This window comes from Brienomyrus brachyistius, unplaced genomic scaffold (genome assembly GCF_023856365.1).
Source record: "Brienomyrus brachyistius isolate T26 unplaced genomic scaffold, BBRACH_0.4 scaffold81, whole genome shotgun sequence".
NCBI lineage: Eukaryota > Metazoa > Chordata > Actinopteri > Osteoglossiformes > Mormyridae > Brienomyrus > Brienomyrus brachyistius.
In genome coordinates this window covers 57,501-85,428 of record NW_026042356.1, presented here as the reverse complement: position 1 = coordinate 85,428, position 27,928 = coordinate 57,501, and the positions used below count along the sequence as shown (strand labels likewise).

Genomic DNA, 27,928 nt, shown 5'->3' with positions numbered 1-27,928 from the left:
TGCCGAGGTGAGCGAGCGTGCAGGCTGAGCTGAGCGCGCGGAGCGGGTATGTTGCTTGTGAAATTCTGTCTATGAGCTCAGGAATGAGGCACAAATATAACGTCATAGGTCCCAAGTGACATCACCGTGTCCCTGGATGAACAATGTGACCAGAAGCAGCTGGGATTCACTATGCAAAGGACAACATGTGCCAGGGTGCTTTTGCACTAATTCGTAATAAAGAATGATGTGAATAGTGACTCGTTATTTAATCGTGGGTAAAGTGTCACTGCACTACCGCGTTTTATAAGCAGAAATATAATGCAGAATGTGCGTTATGACAGAATTATGTGGCGGCGGAGCTTGTCCCCTTTCGCTTATCGTTTATTATTAAGTCACATGGATAAAATCCCCCAAAACGGTCCGCAGTGCCACTGAGTCCGCGTCCGTTTCTGCTCAGACAGCTTCCGCGTTTCACACGAAGCGGATCATTCCCTGTCTGTAAATGAAAGTGAAAGTGATTTAAAGCTGGAATCGCCATTTTGTCAAGACACACGAATAAGACTCTGGAAAAAATAAAGATATTTTTATTGCAAGGTAAGATTATAGTTAACAGACACAACTAATAATAAAATTAACATGTATGACACACTTGTATAGAGCGGCGGTGCCATTGATTTAAGCGCTACTTCACTTTTTTCTTTCTCCTTTAAAGTAAAACGTCACTTTGAGATTTCTGTAAATTGTATATTTATTTCCAAAGCATTTATCAGTAATGCAGTTCAGATGTGTTGCATTGTACGTCGATATAAGTGCTGTGCCTAAGTTATGTGCTGATGCTCCTAAAATTTTCAGTAACTTTCTCAGTACTAGTGGAGAAAGTCAGTCTGCAGCCCGGACATGAAATGTGTCAGAATGGAATCTCAGTGCTTTGTCTCGATGTAAAACTGCTGAGGACTAGATGTTGTTTATGTATGTATCTATTTACCCTTCATGTTCACAGAGACCCCAGCTGGAATCATCTGGTCTGGATCAGCACAAAAATGGAGGAAGCTGCTTCTGAAATGCGCCCCCCTGTGGGGTGTAAGAGAAAGAGCACTGAGAGGTAAGAGTGTTACAGCCCACTAGCATGCATGTCTCTCTGGGTCTATAGTCAGGCCATAACATAAAGTAACCTGGGCTCCTAGCTAGGGCTGGTCAGTGGGCAGCACTGTAATATGTGTAGCTTAATGAAAAGACCTCGCTATCTTCTTTCTGTGCCTTTTTCTTCTCCAGTCTGCCAGTTATTTTATACTAGAGGCCAGCAACAGATCAGCCCTCCCATACAAAATTACTGCATAACAAAACCAAACAAATAAATAAATATTAAAATAAATGACTCTAAACCGTTCATATAGGAATTTAAATTTTAGGTTTAATTTATTTCACATTATACCTGACTGTAAATAAGTCTGTTTGCATCAAGAGCTTCCCAGCATATCAAAGTACATGAAGGCAGAGCAGAAGGATACACAGCAGTGTGATGCCGTCCCCATTGTATGAATTATATTTATACCATGAGGGTTTGTTTCCTCTCACTGCACACAGTGTCCTGATGAAGAGAGCAGACTCCCCTGTACCCAGCAGTGTGATGCCGTCCCCATTGTATGAATTATATTTATACTATGAGGGTTTGTTTCCTCTCACTGGCCACAGTGTCCTGATGAAGAGAGCAGACTCCCCTGTACCCAGCAGTGTGATGCCGTCCCCATTGTATGAATTATATTTATACTATTAGGGTTTGTTTCCTCTCACTGCCCACAGTGTCCTGATGAAGAGAGCAGACTCCCCTGTACATAGCAGTGTGATGCCGTCCCCATTGTATGAATTATATTTATACCATGAGGGTTTGTTTCCTCTCACTGCACACAGTGTCCTGATGAAGAGAGCAGACTCCCCTGTACCCAGCAGTGTGATGCCGTCCCCATTGTATGAAATATATTTATACCATGAGGGTTTGATTCCTCTCACTGCCCACAGTGTCCTGATGAAGAGAGTAGACTCCCCTGTACCCAGCAGTGTGATGCCGTCCCCATTGTATGAATTATATTTATACCATGAGGGTTTGTTTCCTCTCACTGCACACAGTGTCCTGATGAAGAGAGCAGACTCCCCTGTACCCAGCAGTGTGATGCCGTCCCCATTATATGAATTATATTCATACCATGAGGGTTTGTTTCCTCTCACTGCCCACAGTGTCCCGATGAAGAGAGCAGACTCCCCTGTACCCAGCAGTGTGATGCCGTCCCCATTGTATGAATTATATTTATACCATGAGGGTTTGATTCCTCTCACTGCCCACAGTGTCCCGATGAAGAGAGCAGACTCCCCTGTACCCAGCTGTGTTTCCCTGAAGAGTGACAGGTCAATGCCTCTACCACTCAACTTCAGAGATGGACCTATTCCTTCAGATCAAAGGTAAATGTGCATTTAGACAAACACTGTTTAAAAAACTCAGACTCTCAGTCAAATGGCACAGAGACACATGCAATCTATGTGGAAAGAAACTTTATATTGAATGTATAATTTTTTTAACTTTGTGAAATGCAGTTGGCTTTGAGAATTTAAAGAGATGTTCTGTCTGTATTACTGTCTGTGTTCTACACTGTATGGCCAAAAAAAGTTGCTATTTGAATTAAAATCAGCAAATATTTAAAAGCCAGTGACTGGATCAGTATTATAGCTCAGCAACATTATGCAGCAATAAAGTGAAGTCAGCTGAGAGCCTAAATCTACTGAACGGGCAGGTTATCACATCAATGGATGTTTTCTTTTTATTTAGTCTGTGGTTAATTAATACATAAGTAATAAGTAAAATCTTACCATTTGACCTGATGTTTTTTTGACATAAATTTGCCTCCCTTTTGGAAATGAAGTATAAAATGTTTTAATTAAACATTAAGTCTACCAACTTTCATAGAACCACTCTATAGGATTTACTCAAACTAATTAAGGCAGCATTTTTGCACTCACTTTGTTGGTAAATTTATAATTTTCATGAGCCTGGTTTTGGTTCCTGTCCAGCTGGGAGTTAAGGACTTTGCTCAAGGGCCCAAAGACATGTGACTGTTCTGCTGAGGCTGGGCATTAACTGGCGACCTTCCGATCACAGGCCCAGAGGCTTACTCTGCTGGTGCTGGGCATAAACCGACGACCTTCCGATCACGGGCCCAGAGGCTTAGTCTGCTGGGGATGGGCATAAACTGGCGACCTTCTGATCACAGACCCAGAGGCTTACTCTATTGAAGCTGGGCAGAAACCGGCAACCTTCTGATCGCAGGCCCAGAGGCTCACTCTGCTGAGGCTGGTCATAAACCAGCGACCTTCCGTTCACAGGCCCAGAGGCTCACTCTGCTGAGGCTGGGCATAAGCTGGTGACCATCCGATCACGGGCCCAGAGGCTTACTCTGCTGAGGCTGGGCATAAACCGGCGACCTCCTGAACACAGGCCCAGAGGCTTACTCTGCTGAGGCTGGGCATAAACTTGCAACCTTCCGATCACAGGCCCAGAGGCTTACTCTGCTGAGGCTGGGCGTAAACCAGCGACCTTCCGATCACAGACCCAGAGGCTGGGCATAAACCGGCGACCTTCCGATCACAGGCCCAGAGGCTCACTCTGCTGGGGTTGGGCATAAACCTATGACCTTCTGATCACGGGCCCAAAGGCTTAGTCTGCTGGGGCTGGGCATAAACTGGCGACCTTCCGATCACAGAACCAGAGGCTTACTCTATTGAAACTGGGCATAAACCGGCGACCTTCTGATCACAGGCCCAGAGGCTCACTCTGCTGGGGTTGGGCATAAACCGACGACCTTCCGATCACGGGCCCAGAGGCTTACTCTGCTGGGGCTGGGCATAAACCGGTGACCTTCCCATCACAGGCCCAGAGGCTTACTCTGCTGGTGCTGGGCATAAACTGACGACCTTCTGATCACGGGCCCAGCGGCTCACTCTGTTGGGGCTGGGCATAAACCGACGACCTTCTGATCACCGGCCCAAAGGCTTAGTCTGCTGGGGCTGGGCATAAACCGGCGACCTCCTGAACACAGGCCCAGAGGCTTACTCTGCTGAGGCTGGGCATAAACTTGCGACCTTCCGATCACAGGCCCAGAGGCTTACTCTGCTGAGGCTGGGCGTAAACCAGCGACCTTCCGATCACAGGCCCTGAGGCTGTGCATAAACCGGCGACCTTCCGATCACAGGCCCAGAGGCTCACTCTGCTGGGGTTGGGCATAAACCTATGACCTTCCGATCACGGGCCCTGAGGCTTACTCTGCTGGGGCTGGGCATAAACCGACAACCTTCCTATCACGGGCCCAGAGGCTTACTCTGCTGGGGCTGGGCATAAACCGGCGACCTTCCGATCACAGAACCAGAGGCTTATTCTATTGAAGCTGGGCATAAACCGGCGACCTTCTGATCACAGGCCCAGAGGCTCACTCTGCTGGGTCTGGGCATAAACCGACGACCTTCCGATCACGGGCCCAGAGGCTCACTCTGCTGGGGCTGGGCATAAACCGACGACCTTCCGACCACAGGCCCAGAGGCTTACTCTGCTGGGGCTGGGCATAAACCGGTGACCTTCCGATCACAGGCCCAGAGGCTTACTCTGCTGGTGCTGGACATAAACCGACGACCTTCCGATCACGGGCCCAGAGGCTAAGTCTGCTGGGGCTGGGCATAAACTGGCGACCTTCTGATCACAGACCCAGAGGCTTACTCTGCTGAGGCTGGGCATAAACCGATGACCTTCTGATCACGGGCTCAGAGGCTTACTCTACTGAGGCTGGGCGTAAACCAGCGACCTTCAGATGACAGGCCCAGAAGCTTACTCTGCTGAGCCTGGGCATAAACCGGCGACCTTCCGATCACAGGCCCAGAGGCTTACTCTGCTGAGGCTGGGCATAAACCGGCGACCTCCTGAACACAGGCCCAAAGGCTTACTCTGCTGAGGCTAGGCATAAACTTGCGACCTTCCGATCACAGGCCCAGAGGCTCACTCTGCTGAGGCTGGGCATAAACCGGTGACTTTTCTATCATGGGCCCAGAGGCTTACTTTACTGGGGCTGGGCATAAACCGACGACCTTCAGATCACGGCCCCGGGGGCTTACTCTGCTGGGGCAGGGTATAAACCGACGACCTTCAGATCACGGGCCCAGAGGCTTACTCTACTGGGGCTGGGCATAAACCGGCGACCTTCCGATCATGGGCCCAGAGGCTTACTCTGCTGGGGCTGGGCATAAACCGACGACCTTCAGATCACGGGCCCAGAGGCTTACTCTGCTGGGGCTGGGCATAAACCGGCGACCTTCCTTCCACGGGCCCAGAGGCTTACTCTGCTGGTGCTGGGCATAAACCGACGACCTTCCGATCACGGGCCCAGAGGCTTAGAAGTCAAAGTCAGTTTTATTTGTCAATTCCTTCAAATGTACTTGACATACAAAGGAATCGAAATTACGTTTCACACTGTCCCATGCGTAGACATTGACAACAATAAGTGCAGATGCACACAAAAACCGTTCTAAACAATAAGGTAATCCATCCATCCATCCATCCATGTTCCAAACCGCTTATCCTACTGGGTCGCGGGGGGTCTGGAGCCTATCCCGGAAGCAATGGGCACGAGGCTGGGAACAACCCAGAATGGGGGGCCAGCCCATCGCAGGGCACACTCACACACCATTCACTCTCACATGCATTCTGACGGGCAATTTAGCAAGTCCAATTAGCCTCAGCATGTTTTTGGACTGCGGGGGGAAACCGGAGTACCCGGAGGAAACCCCACGACAACATGGGGAGAATATGCAAACTCCACACACATGTGACCCAGGCGGAGATTCGAACCCGGGTCCTAGAGGTGTGAGGCAACAATGCTAACCACTGCACCACCATGCCGCCCCACAATAAGGTAATATTAAGTAAAAAAAAAAACAAGTGCAAGTAGGCTTAAGGCATTATACTTAGGTAACATACAGGATATAACAAGACAAAAACATAACATATAGTAAAGTGTTCCAACAGTGTGCACAGGGGAAGTAGTATACTAGTCTACTTGAGATAGATCCAGGTTGTGGTTGGTAAGGGTTTTTTGTTTTAGTGCAGCACAAGATTGTAGCAGCAGTAGTAGTAATATAAATACTGGTAAAAAAAAATACTAAAAATATATAGCAGCAGGTGTGTGCAATTTTCAATGCAGAGGTAGTTATTTTCAGTCAAGAGTGTTGTTTCTTAGTTCTTAGTTCAGAGTGTTTGTTTCCTTGTTGGGGAGTGTGTGTGGGTGGGGGGTAGAGTCCAGTCTGTCTTCTTATACTCCTGCCAGTCTGGTGATTCTGCTGGCTGGGAGCCGGGAGGGGAGAGAGTTCAGCAGTCTCACCGCCTGGTGGATGAAGCTGTTGGTGAGCCTGGTAGTGCGGGAGCGGAGACTTCTGTATCTCTTTCCAGAGGGCAGGAGGCTGAAGAGACAGTGTGCGGGGTGGGTTGCATCATTGACAATTGTGATGGCTTTGCGGGTGAGGCGGGTGGTGTAGATGTCTTGCAGTGAGGGGAGTGGTCCACCAACTATCCTCTCAGCTGTTCTCACAATGTGTTGTAGAGCTTTCCTGTTGTATGCAGTGCAGCTACCGCCCCACAAAGTGATGCAGCTGGAAAGGATGCTTTCAATGGTTCCTCTGTAGAATGTGGTCAGGATGGGTGATGAAGCACTTGCCCGCTTCAGTTTGCGCAGGAAGTAGAGGCGCTGTTGTGCTTTCTTGGCCAGTGATGCAGTGTTGGTAGTCCAGGAGAGGTCCTCACTGATGTGCACCCCCAGGGGATTATAGGCAGCCACATGTTCAATGCGTTGAGCCATTACTCTGCTGGGGCTGGGCATAAACCGGTGACCTTCCGATTACGGGCCCAGAGGCTTACTCTGCTGAGGCTGGGCGTAAACCAGCGACCTTCCGATCACAGACCCAGAGGCTGGGCATAAACCGGCGACCTTCCGATCACAGGCCCAGAGGCTCACTCTGCTGGGGTTTGGCATAAACCTATGACCTTCCGATCATGGGCCCAGAGGGTTACTCTATTGAAGCTGGGCATAAACCGGCGACCTTCTGATCACAGGCCCAGAGGCTTACTCTGCTGGGGTTGGGCATAAACCGACGACCTTCCGATCATGGGCCCAGAGGCTTACTCTGCTGGGGCTGGGCATAAACCAGTGACCTTCCCATCACAGGCCCAGAGGCTTACTCTGCTGGTGCTGGGCATAAACCGACGACCTTCTGATCACGGGCCCAGCGGCTCACTCTGCTGGGGCTGGGCATAAACCGACGACCTTCTGATCACGGGCCCAAAGGCTTAGTCTGCTGGGGCTGGGCATAAACTGGCGACCTTCTGATCACAGACGCAGAGGCTTACTCTACTGAGGCTGGGCGTAAACCAGCGACCTTCAGATCACAGGCCCAGAGGCTTACTCTGCTGAGGCTGGGCATAAACCGGCGACCTCCTGAACACAGGCCCAGAGGCTTACTCTGCTGAGGCTGGGCATAAACTTGCGACCTTCCGATCACAGGCCCAGAGGCTTACTCTGCTGAGGCTGGGCGTAAACCAGCGACCTTCCGATCACAGGCCCAGAGGCTCACTCTGCTGGGGTTGGGCATAAACCTATGACCTTCCGATCACGGGCCCTGAGGCTTACCCTGCTGGGGCTGGGCATAAACCGACAACCTTCCTATCACGGGCCCAGAGGGTTACTCTGCTGGGGCTGGGCATAAACCGGCGACCTTCCGATCACAGAACCAGAGGCTTATTCTATTGAAGCTGGGCATAAACCGGCGACCTTCTGATCACAGGCCCAGTGGCTCACTCTGCTGGGGCTGGGCATAAACCGACGACCTTCCGATCACGGGCCCAGAGGCTCACTCTGCTGGGGCTGGGCATAAACCGACGACCTTCCGACCACAGGCCCAGAGGCTTACTCTGCTGGGGCTGGGCATAAACCGGCGACCTTCCGATCACGGGCCCAGAGGCTCACTCTGCTGGGGCTGGGCATAAACCGACGACTTTCCGACCACAGGCCCAGAGGCTTACTCTGCTGGGGCTGGGCATAAACCGGTGACCTTCCGATCACAGGCCCAGAGGCTTACTCTGCTGGTGCTGGGCATAAACCGGTGACATTCCGATCACAGGCCCAGCGGCTCACTCTGCTGGGGCTGGGCATATACCGACGACCTTCTGATCACGGGCCTAGAGGCTTAGTCTGCTGGGGCTGGGCATAAACTGGCGACCTTCCGATCACAGACCCAGAGGCTTACTCTACTGAGGCTGGGCGTAAACCAGCGACCTTCCGATCACATGCCCAGAGGCTTACTCTACTGAGGCTGGGCATAAACCAGCGACCTTCTGATCACAAGCCCAGAGGCTTACTCTGCAGAGGCTGGGCATAAACCGGCGACCTTCCGACCACAGGCCCAGAGGCTTACTCTGCTGAGGCTGGGCATAAACCGGTGACATTCCGATCACAGGCCCAGCGGCTCACTCTGCTGGGGCTGGGCATATACCGACGACCTTCTGATCACGGGCCTAGAGGCTTAGTCTGCTGGGGCTGGGCATAAACTGGCGACCTTCCGATCACAGACCCAGAGGCTTACTTTACTGAGGCTGGGCGTAAACCAGCGACCTTCTGATCACAAGCCCAGAGGCTTACTCTGCAGAGGCTGGGCATAAACCAGCGACCTTCCGATCACAGGCCCAGAGGCTTACTCTGCTGAGGCTGGGCATAAACCGGTGACATTCCAATCACAGGCCCAGCGCCTCACTCTGCTGGGGCTGGGCATAAACCGGCGACCTTCCGATCACGGGCCCAGAGGCTCACTCTGCTGAGGCTGGGCATAAACCGACGACCTTCCGATCACATGCCCAGAGGCTTACTCTACTGAGGCTGGGCATAAACCAGCGACCTTCTGATCACAAGCCCAGAGGCTTACTCTGCAGAGGCTGGGCATAAACCGGCGACCTTCTGATCACAGGCCCAGAGGCTCACTCTGCTGGGGCTGGGCATAAACCAACGACCTTCCGACCACAGGCCCAGAGGCTTACTCTGCTGAGGCTGGGCATAAACCGGTGACATTCCGATCACAGGCCCAGCGCCTCACTATGCTGTGGCTGGGCATAAACCGACGACCTTCTGATCACGGGCCTAGAGGCTTTGTCTGCTGGGGCTGGGCATAAACCGGCGACCTTCCGATCACAGACCCAGAGGCTTACTCTACTGAGGCTGGGCGTAAACCAACGACCTTCCGATCACAGACCCAGAGGCTTACTATGCTGAGGCTGGGCATAAACCTGCCAACTTCCTATCACAGGCCCAGAGGCTTACTCTGCTGAGGCTGGGCGTAAACCAGCGACCTTCCGATCACAGGCCCAGAGGCTCACTCTGCTGACGCTGGGCATAAATCGGCGACCTTCTCATCACAGTCCCAGAGGCTTATTCTAATGAGCCACATGCTGCCCCCCCCCCAAACAAACCCACTGTCGCCTCTGCCTGCGTCTCTGGGGTCATTTGGCAGGGTAGATGTAAAGTGCTTTGAGACAATATAATATTGTGAAAATGCACTAGGTAAATAAATTTGAATTGGACTGAATTAGATTAACTTTTCTGCCTTATTCACAGAGACCAAATTGAAGAATGCAGTTCAGATCTACATGATAAATCGGGTTTATCATCCATACTGAAGGTCTGTATTTGTTGCTGATATGTTTTCTTAGCTGATTTGTGAATTAACTTATATTTTATACAGATGAATAATACGAAATTCATCCTGTTAAAGGAAATATATTTAAAACTATGATTCACAAGTAAAACTTTGAAAAGATTTGGTGCAAGTAGTAAGAATTAACTGTGACTATTTGTTTTAGTTACTAGAGGAAAAAGCCTTAAAGTTCCTAAAGGATGAGATGAAGAAGTTTGTGAGGTACCTAGATCGGAATTACCCAGAATGCTCTGAGCCTCAGCTGGAGGAGGACAATGACCTGGACAGTGATGATCGGATGCAGAAGAGCTGTGGTAGAGAGGGAGCTCTGAAGATCACACTGTACATCCTGAGGACCATGAAGAAAAATGATCTCGCTGACATACTGGAGAAGAGTAAGAGCCTCATAACATTCTGTAAATGTACAGCACTGTACTAAAGTCTTTGGCAGCCAGAGAGAAGGATCTTCATGTTGGTGTGTGAGCCAATCCAAACACTACTAATGTCACCGCAGTACTTGAGCATCCATGTATTTTTTGACTTGACCACTAGCAGAGGTCATGTGGCTAATCAATATCTCATTGACATTTTTAACTGATTTCATTAGTTAATGAAGTGAGCTGGTGGTGAAATGTAAGGATCTCATGGACTGGCTGTGGTCCCCTGAGGAGGTTTGGGAGCTGAAGTGATGCTTTATGTTTTGTTTCCAGAGAATCTTACTTCCCAGATAAATGGCTTTAAACTTGTGGTGTCAATTGATTAAAAAATGGTCCAGTTAGTCACTATAATAAGCTGTGATTAATTGTGATTAATCACACGTTTACAATGGTGGTCGGCTATATGCTAGTATTTTTTGGGAGAGAGATACATGTGTGGTCTTGGAACAAAGAAATGCAGGACAAACTGGTAAGAGGAATCGCATCTTTTTAATACAACATCCTGCTTTTGATGATTTATGACTTAGAATTGGAATTCTTGCTTTCCAAAAAAATAAAACATGATAAATATACCTCATCATATAATGTTCGCTTTTTTCCTGACAGTTTTCACCAAGACTGAAAAATGTATTTAACCGTGTAAATATACTTTTGACGTAGCTAATTTTAGGTTTATAATGGAATAATATATAGATTTGCCGTAAGACGTCTCCCGCTCTGAGCTGCATTTCCCAAAAGCACAGTTGCAGACTTACATAGTTAGGAAACACGCCCCCTGCTGGCAGACGCTCTCACAGCCTCGTAAGCAGAGAGACCCCACACTAAACCACCATACTACCCCTATAATGCGACGTGACGTCAAATCTCTGGTCCCGATATACCCGCCACCCCCCCCCCCCCCATGTTAACACTGTAGCGCCGGTGGGATGGCTTCTGTATAGCGGGAGCCTATTAGCATATCCCAGCATGCTCTCCGGTGGGATGGCTTCCGTATAGCGGGAGTCTATTAGCCTATCCCAGCATGCTCTCCGGTGGGAAGGCTTCCGTATAGCGGGAGCCTATTAGCATATCCCAGCATGCTCTCTCGTAGGATGGATTCCGTATAGCGGGAGCCTATTAGCATATCCCAGCATGCTCTCCGGTGGGATGGATTCCGTATAGCGGGAGCCTATTTGCATATCCCAGCATGCTCGCCAGCCATGTACATAGCCCTGCTGTGTTTGTTATTGTAAATCCTTGTCCTGTTCCCCATTGTCCTGTGTGCCCTTGCCTGTGTCTGTGTGAATCCTGCCTGATCCTTGCGTGTCTTTAGTCATTATATAAATTACCCACAGTTTGTGTACCTCACTGTCCGGCCTCTGACCTCCCTGTGTTTCCATCTTATGATGCTTTGGTGCTTGTTGAGTACCTGTGTTAGTCTTTTTAAGGACTTAATAACAGCCATTGTTCTCCCCTTCAAAAGAGCCTCCTCATCTTCTGCTGTCGCTATGCGGTCTGCCGAGTACCACAATACGAGCCCTACGGCCCTGGGTCAGCCTACATGATTAATTTGCATTTAGAGCAAAATAAAGCATTAAGGTCTCCTGATTAATCGCAAGCATTAACATGTTAACATTGACAGCATTACTTTAAATATTTTCTTTGTCTGCCTTAGACTCATGCACAATACTGTACGTGGTGTTTTGGTAAAATTTGTATGGTAAAACTTTAGATTTCATATTTGTCACAGTGAAATATCTGGTCTTGTATGTGTAAAAAAGTGTGTTTTTAGAAAATATTCTTCGTCTCATACTGGTCAGGATCACAGTAAGTATTAATGCATTTTCCTCTCATTTCTTTTCAGAACAGCTCATGCTGCAATATCTGCACAGAATCAAAAGTAACTTGAAGCAGAAATGTGAGTGTGTATTTGAAGGGAAAGCTAAGGAAGGACAGCCAACATTTCTCAGTAAGATTTACACAGAACTCTACATAACTGAAGGTGGGACTGGAGGAGTCAATGATGAACATGAAGTGAGACAGATTGAAACAGCATCCAAGAAAAGGCAAACAGAAGATACTACAGTCAAGTGCAATGATATATTTAAACCCTTACAGGGGTGTGAGACACCTATCAGAACTGTACTCACTAAAGGGGTGGCAGGTATCGGGAAAACAGTCTCTGTGCAGAAATTTATTCTCGACTGGGCAGAAGGAAAAGCAAACCAGGATGTTCACTTCATATTTGCTCTTCCTTTCCGGGACCTGAATTTGATTAAGGATGAATACAGTCTGATTGAACTGCTTCACCGCTTTGTCCCAGATCTTATATCACTTCAATCCACTGAGCTGTTTAGGTGCAAAATCTTGTTCATCTTTGATGGTCTGGATGAGTGTCGCCTTTCTCTAGATTTTCAGAACAATGAGAGCTGGTTTGATGTAACAAAGAAAATGTCACTGGATGTGCTGTTGACTAACCTCATTAAGGGGAATCTGCTTCCATCAGCTCTCCTCTGGATAACCTCCCGGCCAGCAGCATCCAGTCAGATACCTCCTGACTTCATCCACCGGCTGACAGAGATACGAGGGTTCAGTGATGCCCAGAAGGAGGAGTATTTCAGGAGGAGATTCAGTGATGAGAGCCTGGCCAGCAGGATTGTCACACATGTGAAATCATCAAGGAGCCTCTTCATCATGTGCCACATACCTGTGTTCTGCTGGATTTCAGCCACTGTGCTTAAGAGGCTTTTTAGTGAGACTGACAGTGGAGAAATTCCAAGGACTCTGACTGAAATGTACACACACTTCCTGATATTTCAGTCCAGTTTAAAAAATGACAAGTATATGGAAAACGATGAAACCAAGCTTAAGAAATACAGCAAGGAATTCCTTTTGAAACTTGGTAAACTGGCTTTTGACAACCTTGACAAAGGCAATCTCATATTTTATGAGGAAGATCTGACAGAGAATAGCATTGATGTCACTGAAGCTTCAGTTTACTCTGGACTGTGCACAGAAGTCTTTAAAGAGGAATATGGGCTGTATCAGGAGAAGGTGTACTGCTTTGTGCATCTGAGCATCCAGGAGTATCTCGCTGCTTTATACGTGTTTCTGTCAAACTCATCAGCTGACCTGCTGGAGACTGCAGTGGATCAGGCATTAAAGAGCAAGAATGGACACTTGGACCTCTACCTCCGCTTCCTCCTGGGCCTCTCAACAGACTCCAGTAAGACTCTGTTACAAAGGCTACTGGGACAGAGAGGAACCAGGTCACATACCAATTTAAAAAGATCCATAAAAAGGTTACTGGGACAGACAACAGCCAAATACATCAGGGAGAAAATAAAGGAGAATTTATCTCCAGAAAGGACTATCAACCTGTTCCACTGTCTGGTTGAACTGAGTGACAATTCTCTAGTAAATGATGTAGAAAGATACCTGAATTCAGGAAGCCTTTCAGCAGAAGACCTCTCACCTGCACAGTACTCAGCTCTGGCCTTTGTGATGCTGATGTCAGATGAGGAGCTGGATGTGTTTGATCTGAAGAAATACATCAGATCAGGTGAAGAGCACTGGAGGCTGCTGCCTGTGGTCAAGAACTCCAGGACGGCTCTGTAAGTGACGTGGGGATGGGAAGTCATGTCTGGTCTGGCAGTAATACATGAATGTTGTTTGAAATGTCTGATGAATATTATTATTTTGATAAACTCGACTACAGCTGTTTCTATAACAGTAGCTAATCTGGACCACAGACTTTATAATGACTGGAGGTAGTGATGTAGTAACAAACAAAAAAGTGAGGTTTCTGTTCCCATCCAGTCTGCCTTCTGATCACAGGCACAGCATCCTAACCTGCTATAGAAACAGTGGGGGCTCTTTATCCACAGGGTGCATAAGTGGTATGTGAGTGTTTTTGTCAGCAGGCGTGTTCATGTGATGGAGCCCAGAGCTGGGAGCTTCAGTATGGCTGCTGTCTCTGGCTGCTCACTGGCGACCTCTGCTGGCCACAGCTGCTCCTGCCAGACAGAATATCTTTATTGTTACAGTACATGTACAAACTAACTCTGTGTGTTTTCCCACCAATAACAACACCTCCAGTCGGGCAGTTTTATAGTAGCATTGTTTAAAGTATATAATGAAAATATAACATTTATTTCCCCTTTGTATTAATAACAAGGCCGGGTATGTTTTTTCCATGACTGTGTGGAAGCCAGTTTTTATATTGATTAAAGTTAGTGATGTACTAACAAAGTGACAGGTTTTCTATGACCATCCTTTGTGTGACAAACAACCAAGACCCAGACTTTTCAGTTCTGGAAACTGGAGAAAGTATTTCTGTAAATACTGGGGGTCTTTGACTCTGTGGTTTGGACTCTGTACCCATGAGCGGAAGGCTGCTGGTTCAGATCTCCTGGCTGGCAGAGTGATGTCATCGTTGGGCCCTTGAGCAACAGTTTGGAAAACACTATAGAATTTTAACCTATGATAGACTTTCCCACTGTTGATCAGTACAAAACATGCAAGTACAAAAAATGGCCAAAATATACAGTAAACTCACAGTAGATTAAGTCGTTAAAGAGTCTCAGGGTAACTGGCCCTTTAAGGAACCGAACCCGACACCCTAGATGGTCGGCTGTAGTGCTGGTCACTGAGTCACAGCGCTGCTCTGAGCTTTATGGAAATAATTATGCAGATGTTACAGAGTCTCAGGGTACAGAACATTATTGGGAACATGGTCTGTATGATTTATGAAAATGTATAGTTTGAATAAAACTATAGGCTTTTAATCCATGATAGACTTACCCATTGTCAATGATTATATCACAGCAAAAAATGGCCAAAATACACAGTAAATTTACAGGAGATCCTGTGTTGTTCCAACAGTTACTCATCTGAGTAGATTGATCCAGTTCCTGAATATTCTGCACACAAAACCTTTCAGGATATTTCTGCTTTGAAATAAAAATGTTCACTGTATTCATCATGACAGGGAACATGATGACCATCAGAGGACTGGCCAGCATTAAAAATGTATCATGTTTAATTTTTCTAACTGTAGTGATTTAAGGTACTGCCTTGCTATGTCTCCAATTCTCTTTGAACTGTAGTCTGTCCCTCTTATTATGCTGAAATAAGTCTGGATATTTTGTACCACTATGATCACTGATGTGTAGGATATATACCGGTCTGTGTATAATTACAGGGCTGCTTTTGCAGGCTGAACAGCTGTAATCTCACAGAGAAATGCTGTGAGGTGCTGGCTTCAGCTCTCAGGTCAAACTCCTCACACCTGGAAAAGCTGGACTTGAGTGACAATGACCTGCAGGATTCAGGAGTGAAGCTGCTCTCTGCTGGACTGGGGGATTCACACTGTAGGCTGGAGATACTGAGGTCAGTATTACTGGGTATTCTACACTGTAAACTGGGGATACTGAGGTCAGGATTACTGGGTATTCTACACTGTAAGCTGGAGATACTGAGGTCAGTATTACTGGATATTCTACACTGTATACTGTAATTCTTGAAGTAGCCACATTGGAAATATGAAATTAGTCACATTTAAGTTAGTGATGTATTTTCCGTCACCATCCTTTGTGTGACAAACAGCCAAGAGCCAGAATTTTACAGAATGTTTGGACTCTGTGCCTGTGAGTAGAAGGTCACTGGTTCAGATCTCCTGGCCGGCAGAGTGATGTCATCACTGGGTCCTTGAACAAATCCCTTAATGTCAATAACTGCAGGGGCGCTGGATGCTGGCCGACCCTTTGCTGTGACCCCAAACTTCCTCTCACCTGTGTGTGTCTGTGTGTCTCATGGAGCAGAATGGGAGGTGAAAAGACAATTTCCCCATGGGGATGAATGAAGTATCACTGTTCAGAAATATTTCTTTTAAATGAATGTTCCTTTTAAAAGCATATCTGAAAGGATTGGTAGTCCTGCAATTAGTGTTTGGTGATTTCATAAGTTCCCAGGTAGAGAAATACAGAAAATAATGATTTCACTCACAGGATCAGGAATTATGGTGTTATTTAAAAAACATTAACTCCTCTGGACATCATTCAAATCCCACATAAACACACACAAACACACACACACACACACACACACACACACACACACATCCCAGGCAGGAACTGAACCCGACACCCTAGATGGTCGGCTGTAGTGCTGATTACTGAGTCACAGTGCTTCTTAGAGCTTTATGGAAATACTTATACAAACAACAACAAACAAATTAATTTTTTTATAGCGCATTATCACAACATTACATCGTCTCAAAGCGCTTTACAACATCCGCACCCAAAGCCTCCAGTGAGCAAGCCAAAGGCGACAGTGGCAAGGAAAAACTCCCAAGAAGGAAGAAACCTTGGGAGGGACCAGACTCAAAGGGGGAGCCCATCCTCCAGGGGCCGGCAGGGAGAGTCAAATAAGAGTCAAGTCACATTGCCCCAATCATAAGATTTGGGAAATAACTGGAAAGCAGGGAAGATTACAAGCCAATGCAGAGTCTTTTTACAATCACCAGGCAACTAAACGTAAGGCAGTGGGTCAGACATGAAAGATGACACAGGCAGAAGGGCGAGCTGGATGCAGGGACGTCACTGGTAGTGGCGACGTCACATGTAGCAGGGTGTAATGGAAGATGAGACAGGCAGATGGGCGAGCGGGATGCAGGGACGGCACTGGTGGTGGTCGGGTGTGCTGGATATCTTGATAGATTGAGGTCTCCAGGCATCACCCCCCAGGAGGAGTAGGGGAAATAAAATGTACAATTAGTCAAAGTAGAGGAGGCTATCGGCAGTGCTAACAGTTAGCTGAGTACAATATGAAGTCCAATGTACAAGCTCCGGCAGATATGGCTATGGCAGCATCAGTAGGAGGGAGAGGCAAGTGGGAATGCAGGCATGGGGAGTCCCTGAAATGTCAGCACTCCAGTTCCACAAGGGATTGTGAAGCCAGAGTGACAGACTGACAGTCCAGTTTATCCAAAGCCAATGGCACCGATCCCCACCCAGCTCTCCACCTCACACTACAGGTCTGACTGGGAGTGAAGAGTTAGCTAGAGCTAGAACTAGTGTCCCTATACGCTAAACTAAACAGGTGTGTTTTTAGTCTATACTTGAATATTGAGAGTCTGTCTGAAACCCGCACATCCAATGGAAGACCATTTCATAGCTGAGGAGCTCTGTAGGAGAAAGCCTGCCATAGCTTTTTCTACCTTAGGTACTAACAGGTATCCCAAGGCTTGAGAGCGAAGCAAGCGTGGAGGGTTGTATGTGGTCAGCAGATCACTAAGGTATTCTGGTGCAAGGCCATTGAGTGCTTTATAAGTTAATAGCAGTATTTTATAGTCAATTCGAGACTTAACTGGCAGCCAATGAAGAGAGGATAAGACCGGTGTAATATGATCACATTTTTTAGCATTTGTTAGAACTCTGGCTGCAGCATTCTGTACCATCTGAAGTTTATGCAAGGATCCAGATGGGCAACCCGATAGGAGGGCATTACAGTAATCCAGTCTGGAACTTACGAAGGCATGTAATAGTTTTTCTGCATCATTAAATGAGAGCGTCTTACGAAGCTTGGCTATGTTTTGTAGATGATAAAACGCAGTTCTAGTAATACTTCTTATGTGAGCATCAAAGCATAGATCTGAATCAACAAGAATGCCAAGATTTCTAACCACCATGTTAGGTTGTGTAGGAAGGCTACCAACATTGAGGTGGTGAAACTTATTTCTTGCAGCCTTAGGACCAATTACCAGAACTTCTGTGTTTTCTGTGTTTAACATAAGGAAATTTTTTGCCATCCAGCACCGGATATCTAATAGACAGTCTTCTAACCGAGATAGCAGTGATGTATCATCAGGGTTAACAGATATATACAACTGTGTATCATCTGCATAACAATGAAACCCAATACCATGATTTCTAATAATGTTACCAAGAGGTAGCATGTATAGGGTAAACAGTAGCGGGCCCAGGACTGATCCCTGTGGGACACCATATTCAACTTTTGTGGCCTTGGATGATTCATTGTTCACATGGGCATACTGATAGCGATCAGTTAAATATGAGCGGAGCCAAGAAAGTGCTGTCCCTGTAATGCCAACTACACCTTCTAACCGGTCCAAGAGGATATTATGGTCCACAGTATCGAACGCTGCAGTTAAATCTAGCAATACCAACAGAGATACACAGCCACAGTCAGAAGCCACAAGTAAATCATTCATTACCTTGACTAGAGCAGTTTCTGTGCTATGGTTTGGTCTAAAGCCAGACTGATATAATTCATTGGTTTATTTTTTTGTAGGAAAGAGGCCAACTGACGAACTACAACCTTTTCCATGATCTTTGAAATGAAAGGAAGATTTGAGATAGGTCTATAGTTTCCTAAAACACTGGGTTCAAGATTTGGTTTCTTTAGGACGGGTCTAACAGCCATTTTAAAAGGTTTTGGAACATATCCAAGCCTAAGAGAAGAGTTTAACACATTTAACATGGTAGTGCCAATCTGTGGTGCAATTTCCTTGAAGAATTTAGTAGGAACTGGGTCTACAAAGCTACTAGAGGATTTACAGGAGAAAATTAAGCTCAAAAGTTCTGAGTGTGTAATAGGAATGAATGATTCAAAGGTCTCATTATTGGTAGGCATAAGACTAGCAGGAGGCAGGCAGCCATAAGTAGGTAAGGGTGTGCACTGGATAGTCTGTCTAATATTAGATATTTTACAATTAAAAAATTTAAGAAAGTCATCACTCTTAAGAGCTTACGGGACTTGCGAGTTCAATGAGGAATTCTGTGTTATCCTAGCCACGGATTCAAATAGGAATTTAGGATTGGTTTTGTTCATGTCTATTAATCTGGAGAGATACACAGACCGAGCAGTCACTAGTGCTTGTCTGTATTTAGAGAGGCTCTCTTTCCAGGCAGATTTGAAAACTTCCAGTTTAGTTGAGCGCCATTTTCGCTCTAGCTTGCGTGATGCCTGTTTGAGATCACGTGTATTATCAGAGTGCCAGGAGGCAGTTTTGTTATCTCTATGCTTTATCCTCTTAAGTGGAGCCACAAGATCTAGAGTGCTGCGAAGGGATTTTTCCATGTTTGAAGTTGCCTGTTCAAGTTCATTTACACACGATGCTTCAGATGTAAGGCTGAAGGACTGTGGAAGTTGTTTCATAAATGTTGTTGTAGTTAGTGCGTTAATAGAACGTCTGATTCTATACTTTGGAGTGGTGGTCAACAGGAGGCTATACTGGATTTCAAATGTTAACAAGTAATGATCTGAGAGCAGAGGACTCTGTGGCATAATAGACACATGTTCCACCAGGATGCCATGACTAATGATCAAATCAAGGGTATGGTTACAGACATGAGTAGGCCCGACTACATTCTGACATACACCTACAGAGTCAAGAATAGCTGCAAATGCTATTTTTAAAGGATCACTATCCTTCTCCATATGAATGTTAAAATCACCCACAATAACGGCTTTGTCAGTACTGACCACCAGGTTTGTTAAAAAATCAGCAAATTCCTTAAGAAAATCACTGTACGGCCCAGGCGGTCTATACACAATAACCATGGTGATTTGGGGTGACGAACTAGAAAGAGATGAGCCAGCAAGGCTAAGAACAAGAGTTTCAAATGTGGTGAACCTCACACCACATTTCTCAGACACTCCTAAGTTGGACTGAAAAATTGCAGCAACACCGCCACCTTTGCGATTTGGTCGAGGGTTATGCTTATAACTGTATTCCGCTGGAGTAGATTCATTTAGTGCCATGAATTCATCTGGTTTAAGCCAGGTCTCAGTAAGGCACAGGGCACCAAGACTAAAATCAATAATTATTTCATTTATTAATAGTGCTTTAGGAGCCAGTGATCTTATATTCAGAAGTCCAAGTTTAAGTTTAAATATATCATCAAAACTGTTTTCTAGTAAAGGATTCATTGTGATTTTAATTAAGTTATTATGGCACACTCCACGGTGGAATAGTCCTCCATGATTAAAGACGCGGGGAACAGACACAGTCTCAATGAAATGAACCCTAGGCGACGACTCTAAGCGACCAGCAGGCGGTCGGTTATGCCGGTTTGCCTGCCGCCTGGACTTGGCTCTAGTTAGTCAACGATTTGCCTGTAGACTATGAGCTATGCTTTTAGACAGGAGGTCGGCACCAGCCCGCGAGGGATGAATACCGTCCCTCTTCAAAAGCCCTGGCCTACCCCAGAACATCCGCCAGTTGTCTATATAACCCACACCGTTTATCGGGCACCATTCCGACGGATATTAGAGTCTCAGGGTAACTGGCCCTTTAAGGAACCGAACCCGACACCCTAGATGGTCGGCAGTTGTGCTGATCACTGAGTCACAGCGCTGCTCAGAGCTTTATGGAAATACTTAAGCAGATATTAGTTTCAGGGTAACTGGCTCTTTAAGATCATTAAACAACATGATGGAGCTGCGTAGAGAGTTTCAAGGACATTGAAACAACAAAATAACTGATATATTTTAATGAACCTGTGACTGAATGGATTTTAGAGCATATTCACACTCATGCCCTCATTCAAACTGGCTCTGGAAGATAATGCAATATAACACATACAGAACATTATTGGGAATATGGTCTGTATGATGTATGAAAATGTACAGTTTGAATAAAACTATAGGCTTTTAACCCATGATAGACTTACCCACTGTCAATGATTATCCATCCATCCATTTTCCAAACCGCTTATCCTATTGGGTCGTGGGGGGTCCGGAGCCTATCCCGGAATCAATGGGCACGAGGCAGGGAACAACCCAGGATGGGGGGCCAGCCCATCGCAGGGCACACTCACACACCATTCACTCACACATGCACACCTACGGGCAATTCAGCAACTCCAATTAGCCTCAGCATGTTTTTGGACTGTGGGGGGAAACCGGAGTACCCGGAGGAAACCCCATGACGACACGGGGAGAACATGCAAACTCTGCACACATGTGACCCAGGCGGAGACTCGAACCCGGGTCCCAGAGGTGTGAGGCGACAGTGCTAACCACTGCACCACCATGCCGCCCCCGTCAATGATTATATGATAGCAAAAAATGGCCAAAATACACAGTAAATTTACAGGAGATCCTGTGTTGTGCCAACAGCTGCTCATCTGAGCAGACTGATCCAGTTCCTGAATATTCTGCACACAAAACCTTTCAGGATATTTGTGCTTTGAAATGAAAATGTTCACTGTATTCATCATGACAGGGAACATGATGACCATCAGAGGATTGGCCAGCATTAAAAATGTATCATGTTTAATTTTTCTAACTGTAGTGATTTAAGGTACTGCCTTGCTATGTCTCCAATTCTCTTTTAACTGTAGTCTGTCCCTCTTATTATGCTGAAATAAGTCTGGATACTTTGTACCACTATGATCACTGATGTGTAGGATATATACCAGTCTGTGTGTATAATAACAGGGCTCCTTTTGCAGGCTGAACAGCTGTAATCTCACAGAGAAATGCTGTGAGGCGCTGGCTTCAGCTCTCAGATCAAACTCCTCACATCTGAAAGAGCTGGACCTGAGTGACAATGACCTGCAGGATTCAGGAGTGAAGCTGCTCTCTGCTGGACTGGGGGATTCACACTGTAAACTGGAGATACTGAGGTCAGTTTTACTGGGGATTCCATACTGTAAACTGGGGGTACTGTGGTCAGTATTACTGGGTATTATATACTGTAAGCTGGAAATAGTGATGTCAGTATTACTGGGTATTCTATACTGTAAGCTGGAGATACTGAGGTCAGTATTACTGGGTATTCCACACTGTAAACTGGGGGTACTGAGGTTAGTCATTTTTGTCAGGTCAAATAGTAAACTGGTCTTTCACAATGACACTGCAACTGGCACACAGGTTAAACCTCAGGCCACTGGTATTTGACAGTACAAGTGAGAAAGTATTCCACACTGTAAATGGGAGATATTGAGGTCAGTATTACTCAGTATTCCATGCTGTAAACTGCAATTATTGAAATATTTATTAGACCAGACATATTTGCTTAAAAGCAGTACTTTTAATGGTGAGATATTATTATTTATTGGAAGCTTTTGTCTGTCTCTCTGCAGACTGTCAGGCTGTAGAGTCACAGAAGAAGGCTGTTCTTCCCTGGCTTCAGCTCTGAGATCAAACCCCTCACACCTGAGAGAGCTGGACCTGAGCTACAATCACCCAGGAGACTCAGGAGTGAAGCTGCTCTCTGCTGTACTGGAGGATCCCAGCTGTAAACTGGAGCAGCTGAAGTGAGTAGAGTGTGTGTCTGACACGCTACAGATACTTATGCATGTATGTGAAGAAGAGGCACCAATAAATAAATGGATACAGCAGTACTATGTTACGGCTTAATGGTTAGGGAAGCACAATTGTAATTGAAAGATTGCTGGATGGAATCCCTGACCAGCAAGACACCACTAAGGTTCCCTGAGTAAGGTGCCGCCCCCAAGCACTGCTCCCTGGGTGCTGAATTAGCTGCCCCCTGCTGTGTCACGATGCCACATATGGGTTAAATGCAGAGGACACATTTTGTTGTTGTGCCCTGTGTGCTGTGGTGTGTCAACAATAACCTCTGATCATTAAATTCTAATTCTAAAATTCTAAATTCTGCTTTTCCTATAGTGTGGACCACAGTGGACAGTGCAGGACCAGACCAGGCTTACAGAAATGTAAGTGTGTTTGCATGTTTTTATCAATAATACCATTAATACAATTAATATGGTTGTACTCACACAGTTGTTGTGATCGTGTGGCTTTTTGCACTGTCTGTAGATGGATTTCCATGTTTGGGTTCAGGTGAGTTTCTCTGTGTGACAGTTTAGACAGAATCCAAAGGGAATAAACAAAACAGACAAAACATCCAGGACCGTAACCATTCAGTCCCAACTGGGGTCACAGGGGGGACCAGAGCCTATCCAGGAACACACACACACACACACACACACACACACACAAACACACAGAGACACACACACACACAATTTAGCCCTACAAATCAGCCTGGCCTGCACACTTTGGGGCCGTTGGAGGAAACCCACGAGAACACAGAGCGTGTGAATTCCACACAGAAAGGACCGGGGACCAAACCCAGGACCTTCTTCCCATGAGGCGGCAGCACTAACCACTGTGCTGCCCACAGACAAAACAGGCATCACCAAGAAAATTATGAATTCATTTTTTTGTACAAACAAATACTTTATAGATGCTTATATCGTCCTTGTGTGGGAGTGTAACAGGGTTAAAATATGTTCTGATATCGTTCGGTGTGTTTGATTTTACATATAGAACTCCTTTACATTTGTTCTTCATGCACAAGCAGTGATTTTACTTATATTTTTTGAGATTCGCTAGTCTTGTCCTAAGATGGCACCTGTAGTCTCGGGGAAGCTGCGCTGTTTTTATATTGTACAGAAACATAAAGTACAGGCGGCCTGATGGTATTAATAATTCTTCCTGAATGGTCTGGCTGCAGAACACTGGGCGCCTCTGCTAGGAGGATCTCCACTGTGGGACCAGGAATCACATGTCCTCCACTGCTGGGCCAAACATGACGTTCTATAAACTTCAGAAACAGAGCCAAAGTATAGGATAGAGATATTATTATCATTGTTAATAATTATTGTAGTATTATTATAATTTGTGTTATATATATATATATATATATATATATATATATATATATATATATATATATATATATATATATATATATATATATATATATATATATATATATATATATATGTATATATGTATATGTATATATGTATATATGTATATATGTATATGTTCTCCCCATGTCGTCGTGGGGTTTCCTCCGGGTACTCCGGTTTCCCCCCGCAGTCTAACAACATGCTGAGTCTAATTGGACTTGCTAAATTGCCCGTAGGAATGCATGTGAGAGTGCATGGTGTGTGAGTGTGCCCTGCGATGGGCTGGCCCCCCATCCTGGGTTGTTCCCAGCCTCGTGCCCATTGCTTCCGGGATAGGCTCCGGACCTCCCGCGACCCAGTAGGATAAGCGGTTTGGTTTGGAAAATGGATGGATGGATGTGTTTGTATAATGTAAACATTGCAACATTTTATATATAATTATAGCTGTCATGACCTGCTCGTCCGCTCCTCCTGTGTGCCACGCCCCCTGATTACCCACGTGTTTTCTCCCGATTGTACCCAGCTGTGTCTAGTTAATTTGCTCAGTCCTGTGTATTTCAGTCCGTGTCTTACCTGAGTCTATTGTCTGTCATTGATGTTAGTCAGTGTCTGATGTTGGTCGATGTTCGTGCTCCGTATCATAATAAACCCCTTGTTAGCCCTGAATTCGGCTTGTATACCCGTTCCTGCCTGCCGACCCGCACGATCGCCGCTTCGCCCGACCGCGATCGTGACAATAGCATCATATAAGTATTATTATTACTCATAATAAACCATAACAATATATTACTATAATATACAGTACATTATTATTATTATTAGTATTGTTGTTATTATTATCATCATCTCCACTAGGATTATATCGTATCGCTCCTTATGACGTAGAATATACCACCACTAGGGGGCGCCGGAATCACATGACTCCACAATAGCGGTGCAGATGACGTCAGCGCAACATCGGGAACTAGCTTTAATAATCCAGCCTACTGAGTTCTCTTTAGTAGCGTCGTATCCGGGTAGGAGTGGAGTTTCCAGCCCCACAGTAGAGACCCTCCTGGCGGAGTCTGCTGCCAGATGTAATCAGTTCATGCTCCTTACCTCTCTCTTCTAAACCGGCGCCAATGCCGGACTCTCCTCAGTCTGCGGTCAGCGCTGCTGTGAAGAGGCGTGCGGTTAGAAGGAAGGTTATATTTTAAAGTAAAGACACTCACGTTTAGTATTAATATCTGGTGCCGTCCGTTTTGTGGTAAATATGCTTGTGATGAATATGTCTGATGAATGTCGCCGCTTTGTAATTTTATTTACCCGTAATTACGCTGTTAGTTTAGCTCGCGCCGCATTTTGGCGGCTCTTCCCGCCGGCGTCGCGCGCCTTCCGACATTTCCTGAGCTATTTTATAAACTTCGGTTCCCGCTTCGTTCGGGGAAGCTGCGCTGTTTTATATATTGTACAGAAACATAAAGTACAGACGGCCTGATGGTATTAATAATTCTTCCTCCTGCCTACAGACTCCTGCCAGCTGACACTGGACCCCAACACAGCAAACAGACGCCTGTCTCTGTCAGGGGGGGACAGGAAGGTGACAGAGGGGGCAGAGCAGCCATATCGTGATCATCTAGAGAGATTTGAGGCCTGTGCCCAAGTTCTGTGCAGAGAGAGTCTGACTGGCCGCTGTTACTGGGAGGCTGAGTGGGATGGATATGGAGCCCGGATAGGAGTCACTTATAAAGGGATCGAGAGGAAAGGAGTGAGGGACTGTCTGCTTGGATACAATGACAAGTCATGGTGTCTGTGCTGTGATACTAACAGTTACTCTGTCTGGCACAATTATAAACAGACTCTCATACCCATACGGCCCTCAGCCCCCCACAGAGTAGGAGTGTATCTGGACTGGGGGGCTGGTGCTCTGTCCTTCTACAGAGTCTCCTCTGATGGACTGACCCCCCTGTACAGACTCACCTCCTCATTCACTGAGTCCCTCTATCCTGGGTTTTATGTTAATATAAAGTCCTCAGTGTTACTGTGATGTGTTGCTGGTTCTCCTGGCAAAAAGGTAAAATCTCTGCTTTTTAACCTTTATAATCCTTTTTACTCTGAATTTATGTTTGACAAAAATAAGTTTTTCTGTCTGACTAAAATATAACTAAATGTAATCCTGATGCGGGGGTGGCATGGTGGTGCAGTGGTTAGCACTGTTGCCTCACATCTCTGGGACCCGGGTTCGATTCTCCGCCTGGGTCACATGTGTGCGGAGTTTGCATGTTCTCCCCATGTCGTCGTGGGGTTTCCTCCAGGTACTCCGGTTTCCCCCCGCAGTCCAAAAACATGCTGAGGCTAATTGGCGTCGCTGAATTGCCCATAGGTGTGCATGTGAGAGTGCATGGTGTGTGAGTGTGCCCTGCGATGGGCTGCCCCCCCATCCTGGGTTGTTCCCTGTCTCGTGCCCATTGCTTCCAGGATAGGCTCCGGTCCCCTGCGACCCAATAGGATAAGCGGTTTGGAAAATGGATGGTAATCCTGATGCGGGGTGGGGGGGGGCTTTCCCCCTCCCCTGTATATGTACGTTTTATATATTTACGCCTATTTACTGTATTTCCTCGCTGTACAATGACAATAAAGACTTTCTGTTCTGTCCTATTAATGTCCTGCTTCAGCGTCACCCAAAGCATGACTGAGTAACATAATGAAACCACAGTCTGGTGGATTAAATTAAATAAATTAACTTTATTGCTGCAGCTGAACATAACCAACACAATGACACTCAATCAATGTATATAATAACCATTTAACGAAAAACTTTTAATTAAATCTTTTTACTGCCCTGCTTCACTCCGTTAAAGTAAATGAAATTATTGTTAATTTATTAAGTAATTTTATATTTGCTTCATGAAATAGCTATTTAAAGGAATAATTAAGAGTACTATTTCGGTACTGTGTGTGTTTGTATACATACGTACATGTATATACACACACTACACATGTATATATAGTACCTAAATAGTACTCTTAATTATTAATTTCTTTAAATAGTTATTTCATAAAACAAATTTAATTACTTAATAAAATTAATTTATTTTAATATATATATATATATATATATATATACATACATTCATTCATACATAGCGCTCTAACGGGGCTGTGTGTGTGTGTGTGTGTGTACGCGCACTCAGCGCTGTGTGTGTGTGTGTGCACGCGTTCTAATGGGGCTGTGTGTGTGTGTGTACGCGCGCTGTAACGGGGCTGTATGTGTATGTGTGTGTACGCGCGCTGTAACGGGGCTGTATGTGTGTGTGTGTACGCGCGCTCTAACAGCGCTATGTGTGTGTGTGTGTGTGTATACGCGCGCTCTAATGGGGCTGTGTGTGTGTACGTGCGCTCAGCGCTGTGTGTGTGTGTGCACGCGTTCTAATGGGGCTGTGTGTGTGTGTGTGTGTACGCGCGCTGTAACGGGGCTGTATGTGTGTGTGTGTGTGTACGCGCGGTCTAACGGCGCTATGTGTGTGTGTGTACGCGCGGTCTAACGGCGCTGTGTGTGTGTGTGCACGCGTTCTAATGGGGCTGTGTGTGTGTACGCGCTCTAACGGCGCTGTGTGTGTGTGTGTGTGCACGCGTTCTAATGGGGCTGTGTGTGTGTGTGTGTGTGTGTACGCGCGCTGTAACGGGGCTGTGTATGTGTGTGTGTGTGTACGCGCAGTCTAACAGCGCTGTGTGTGTGTGTGTACACGCGCTCTAACGGGGCTGTGTATGTGTGTGTGTGTACGCGCGGTCTAACAGCGCTGTGTGTGTGTGTGTACACGCGCTCTAACGGGGCTGTGTATCTGTGTGTGTGTACGCGCGGTCTAACAGCGCTGTGTGTGTGTGTGTACGCGCGCTCTAACGGCGCTGTGTGTGTGTGTGTGTACGCGCGCTCTAACGGCGCTGTGTATGTGTGTGTGTGTACGCGCGGTCTAACAGCGCTGTGTGTGTGTGTGTGTGTACGCGCTCTAACGGCGCTGTGTGTGTGTGTGTGTGTGTACGCGCGGTCTAACAGCGCTGTGTGTGTGTGTGTGTGTACGCGCGCTCTAACGGCGC

At 46.3% G+C, this 27,928-nt stretch overlaps 1 protein-coding gene across 3 annotated transcripts; it reads left to right on the top strand.

Moving 5' to 3' along the window:
- The first annotated feature begins 128 nt into the window (after positions 1–128).
- On the top strand, positions 129–26,045 carry LOC125726949 (NACHT, LRR and PYD domains-containing protein 3-like). Of its 3 annotated transcripts, XM_049003434.1 has the most exons (14): positions 129–576; positions 983–1,084; positions 1,567–1,623; positions 1,675–1,731; positions 1,891–1,947; positions 2,323–2,436; positions 9,669–9,732; positions 9,914–10,142; positions 12,028–13,777; positions 15,381–15,554; positions 21,644–21,817; positions 22,277–22,450; positions 22,824–22,870; positions 25,363–26,045. In XM_049003434.1, exons 2-14 carry the CDS (start codon positions 1,023–1,025, stop codon positions 25,878–25,880), a joined length of 3,477 nt encoding a protein of 1,158 aa, XP_048859391.1. In that variant the 5' UTR covers positions 129–576; positions 983–1,022; the 3' UTR covers positions 25,881–26,045. The 3 variants fall into 3 exon arrangements, with proteins under 3 accessions (XP_048859391.1, XP_048859392.1, XP_048859393.1); XM_049003435.1 differs by lacking the exons at positions 1,567–1,623; positions 1,675–1,731; positions 1,891–1,947 and having other exon boundaries at positions 131–576; positions 25,363–26,044; XM_049003436.1 differs by lacking the exons at positions 129–576; positions 1,567–1,623; positions 1,675–1,731; ... (1 more) ...; positions 9,669–9,732; positions 9,914–10,142 and having other exon boundaries at positions 25,363–26,043.
- Positions 26,046–27,928: the final 1,883 nt, after the last annotated feature.

Bases quoted from the DNA above. Each gene is read 5' to 3' on its own strand.
- LOC125726949 (XM_049003434.1), top strand. From the start codon at position 1,023: ATGGAGGAAGCTGCTTCTGAAATGCGCCCCCCTGTGGGGTGTAAGAGA. The intron at 1,732-1,890 runs GTATGAATTATA...CACTGCACACAG, and splicing joins AGTGTGATGCCGTCCCCATT to TGTCCTGATGAAGAGAGCAG. The intron at 15,555-21,643 runs GTCAGTATTACT...CTCCTTTTGCAG, and splicing joins TGTAGGCTGGAGATACTGAG to GCTGAACAGCTGTAATCTCA.